This window comes from Theropithecus gelada, chromosome 7b (assembly GCF_003255815.1).
Source record: "Theropithecus gelada isolate Dixy chromosome 7b, Tgel_1.0, whole genome shotgun sequence".
NCBI lineage: Eukaryota > Metazoa > Chordata > Mammalia > Primates > Cercopithecidae > Theropithecus > Theropithecus gelada.
In genome coordinates, this window is record NC_037675.1 from 25538215 (window position 1) to 25541803 (window position 3589).

General features: G+C 48.5%; 2 protein-coding genes across 4 annotated transcripts in view; one reads left to right on the plus strand and one right to left on the minus strand.

The window, feature by feature from the left end:
- Positions 1 to 376: 376 nt before the first annotated feature.
- On the plus strand, positions 377 to 2970 carry TSSK4 (testis specific serine kinase 4). 3 transcript variants are annotated; one of them, XM_025392869.1, is made up of 4 exons: positions 377 to 530; positions 1233 to 1447; positions 1870 to 2233; positions 2688 to 2970. In XM_025392869.1, the coding sequence occupies exons 2-4, from the start codon at positions 1236 to 1238 to the stop codon at positions 2868 to 2870; spliced, it is 759 nt and encodes a 252-aa protein (XP_025248654.1). In that variant the 5' UTR covers positions 377 to 530; positions 1233 to 1235; the 3' UTR covers positions 2871 to 2970. The 3 variants fall into 3 exon arrangements, with proteins under 3 accessions (XP_025248654.1, XP_025248652.1, XP_025248653.1); XM_025392867.1 differs by having other exon boundaries at positions 390 to 873; positions 1840 to 2233; XM_025392868.1 differs by having other exon boundaries at positions 390 to 873.
- Positions 2971 to 3005: 35 nt separating this feature from the next.
- The window catches only part of CHMP4A (charged multivesicular body protein 4A), a 7566-nt gene continuing 6982 nt past the window's right edge, over positions 3006 to 3589 (minus strand). Inside the window, 1 exon segment of the mRNA XM_025391131.1 lies at positions 3006 to 3053. Coding sequence (XP_025246916.1) covers positions 3006 to 3053 — 48 coding nt within the window.

Consider the following 3589-nt stretch of genomic DNA (forward strand, 5'->3'; position numbering starts at 1 on the left):
TTCTCATGCTGCATTATAAGCTCTAGGATCATAGTGTCTCTATTGGCCTTATTGAACTAAGGGGGCTGCAATGGGCTTGGAAAGCCTTGAGTGTATCATTAAAGAGATAAGTAGGAGATAGCAGAGACAGAATTTGATGAAAGATTGTATGTAGGGATTGAGGAAGGAGGAAGGGTCTGGCATGACATTTGGGTGACATTTTATCCAACTATTCAGCACACTTCTGGTACTTAGTAGGTACTCATATATCAATGAAAGGGCTGATCTTTAGGAGTTTCAGCAGACTGTGGAAGGTGCCTCTGGGAATGAGTATGTTTCCAACTGCACTTCATTCTCAAGTTTTGTGGCCAATGATGGATAGGAGGTGGATTGTGATGTATTCAGAACATGGGACCTTGAGGAGTTCCGTAACCAAAAGGACAAAGTAACAACAGCCAGTGGAGACAAAAAGAACTGCTTCTCTTTCTTTCCCCCTCCAACTTCCTAGTGGAGGGCTGAGCCCAGCATCCCAGACTTGTGTGACTATATAGGCAAACATCTGGAGACCTACTTCACTTTGATACCCTAGCCTTCGGCGGCTCAAGGTGTTGGCCTTTGGATAGGAAGCTTCCAATAGTAAAGCTCCCTGCTCTCAGCAAGCCCAACACCATGGGGAAGGGAGATGTCATAGAGGCAGCACCAACCACCACAGCCTACCACTCCATCATGGATGAATATGGTTATGAGGTGGGCAAGGTCATTGGCAATGGCTCCTATGGGACAGTATATGAGGCTTTCTACACAAAGCAGAAGGTCATGGTGGCAGTCAAGATCATATCAAAGAAGAAGGCCTCTGATGACTATCTTAACAAGTTCCTGCCCCGTGAGATACAGGTTGGAAAGGGGGCTGGAAGAGGGAACTGGAGCTTGGTACTAAGCTGCTTGAGGTTTCTCAGAAGGGGTATGGCCACGAGGGGTGGGGCCAGAAATCCCTAAACCAGAACTGAATGTCTCACTAGCAGCTAGGAAAATTTATGTAAGTTAAACCTCTTTCCCATCCACCCACTCACCTCCAGCCCCCCAAAAAGTAAAAGTGCAAAACATAGCATTTGACCACAGGCCATCAGTTCTCTGGGGTTGAGGGGTTGATCCTATTGCAAAGTTCTAAGTCAGTAGCTGAGGGCAGGAGATGGCTGGGAGTGCCATCACAGTTCTCCCTACCCAGGTTTGATGGGTCCTTCTTCTGGGGTCAGGTAATGAAAGTCTTGCGGCACAAGTACCTCATCAACTTCTATCAGGCCATTGAGACCACATCTCGAGTATACATCATTCTGGAGCTGGCTCAGGGTGGTGACGTCCTTGAATGGATCCAGCGCTACGGGGCCTGCTCTGAGCCCCTTGCTGGCAAGTGGTTCTCCCAGCTGACCCTGGGCATTGCCTACCTGCACAGCAAGAGCATCGTGCACCGGTGAGGGCGCTGCCACCCAGACTGGGTCCTTTGCCCTCAAGGGGGTTTTATGCACATCTCCCATTTGCTGCCCTTTTTTCCTCTCTCGAACTCCCTCCTCAATATCTAGGCCTATTCATGTACTCTATTTTAATCATATGGTCAAGGATACTGATAAAGTACTCACTGTATGCACAGCATTTTATGAAATATGATGGTGAGCTCCCGGTGGTCCTCAGATACCATCCTCTCTCTCTCTCTCCCTACTTTGGGCTCTGCTCACAACTCCATGGCTTTCCTTCCTCTCTACCTTGTGCCCTCATAATGGTTTCTACCTCCCACTTCTTTCCTCATCTTTACCCTCTGACCCCTGGCCCTTCAGCTCCCAGTCTAAAACTAAGCCCTCTCCCCAGCCTGATGCCCAGCCTTTCTGCTGCTGGTAGGGACTTAAAGTTGGAGAATCTGTTGCTGGACAAGCGGGAGAATGTGAAGATATCAGACTTTGGCTTCGCCAAGATGGTGCCTTCTAACCAGCCTGTGGGTCGTAGCTCTTCTTACCGCCAAGTGAACTGCTTTTCCCACCTCAGCCAGACTTACTGTGGCAGCTTTGCTTATGCTTGCCCGGAGATCTTACTAGGCTTGCCCTACAACCCTTTCCTGTCTGACACCTGGAGCATGGGCGTCATCCTTTACACTCTAATGGTCGCCCGTCTGCCCTTTGATGACACCAATCTGAAAAAGCTGCTGAGAGAGACTCAGAAGGAGGTCACTTTCCCAGCTAACCATACCATCTCCCAGGAGTGCAAGGTACTGGCTACCTAAGGAGGGGTGAGCCCTCAGGGATGACCAACAGGGAGGGGTGAATATCCAACCTACGTCACCCAACCTAGGCCTCCCAACCCTGGGGAAAGGCTCTTCCCACACCAGAGCCATCTCACACACTAGTTCCTGTCCTATAATAAACAGTATGGAAGGCATAAAGGGCCAACCACTAGGCTCCAAACCTTGCTTGATACACAGGTTCTAGCTTCTGTCTCTTTAGGCCAGAAGAGAATTATGGAAAGCATTCCTCCCAAGGAACTTTTCCCTTCCCCTCCAGGGAGTTAACTGCCTGGCTCTCCAAGATAAAATCAGAGCCACACCCACTTTGACCAGAGTGGCATGATGGGCTATCCTGCTTCTTTCTTAGGTCCAGCTGCTCATTGCTTGCGTGGCACAATGGAGAAAAACTCAGGCAAGACCTCTCTCTCCCCTGCTCTAGAACCTGATCCTCCAGATGCTACACCAAGCCACTAAGCGTGCCACCATTCTGGACATCATCAAGGATCCCTGGGTGCTCAAGTTCCTTCATGAACAACCCACCCATGAGATCAGGCTCCTAGAGACCATGTGCCAGCTCCACAACACCACTAAACATCACCAATCCTTGGAAATTACGACCTGAAAATGGCTGAAGGAGGGGGCTGAGAGAGGAGCAAGCAGGAGGTCTTGGGCCAAAAATCTTTTATACCAAAAATAAATCTAAATCTGATTTAGTTTTATCAGCTAGGGTCAAAGACATTCTTTTCTCAAGGCAATCTTACAGCAGGGAACACTGCTGGGGTAAGAGATGATTTCTGCCCACAGCCTGTAACCAATAATCTTGACACTGTTAAATCAACAGTGTAATTCATGATGTGGCTCATAGGAGATGGGGTGCTCAGATTAACACTCTATTTTGGGAAGCTTTATTATTCAACTCAATATATGCTCATTATTTTACATCTTTGTGCTGTTTAAATGCTCAAGCGGTGGGGCAAAAGCCCTGGTTGCTCCACTTTGATTATGGCTCTGCCTGTCTATAGTCCAAGATGATGGCACTGTTAGTTCTTTTAGAAATGGGTATTCGAGCTGGGTGCAGTGACTCACGCCTGTCATCCCAGCACTTTGGGGGACCGAGGTGGGCAGATCACTTGAGGTCAAGAATTCGAGACCAGTCTGGCCAACTTGGCAAAACCCTGTCTCTACTAAAAATACAAAAATTAGCCGGGAATAGTGGCACCTGGCTGAGGTGTGAGAATCACTTGAACCCGGGAGGCGGGGATTGCAGTGAGCCAAGATCGCCCTATTGCACTCCAGCCTGGGTGACAAAGTGAGACTCTGTCTCAAAAAAAAAAAAAAAAA

What these genes read in the sequence shown, in the direction of transcription:
- TSSK4 (XM_025392867.1), top strand. Translation starts at nt 649, where the DNA reads ATGGGGAAGGGAGATGTCATAGAGGCAGCACCAACCACCACAGCCTAC. An exon ending in TCCTGCCCCGTGAGATACAG is followed by an intron (nt 874 to 1,232) that starts GTTGGAAAGGGG and finishes TTCTGGGGTCAG; the next exon opens with GTAATGAAAGTCTTGCGGCA. An exon ending in CCATCTCCCAGGAGTGCAAG is followed by an intron (nt 2,234 to 2,687) that starts GTACTGGCTACC and finishes CCCCTGCTCTAG; the next exon opens with AACCTGATCCTCCAGATGCT.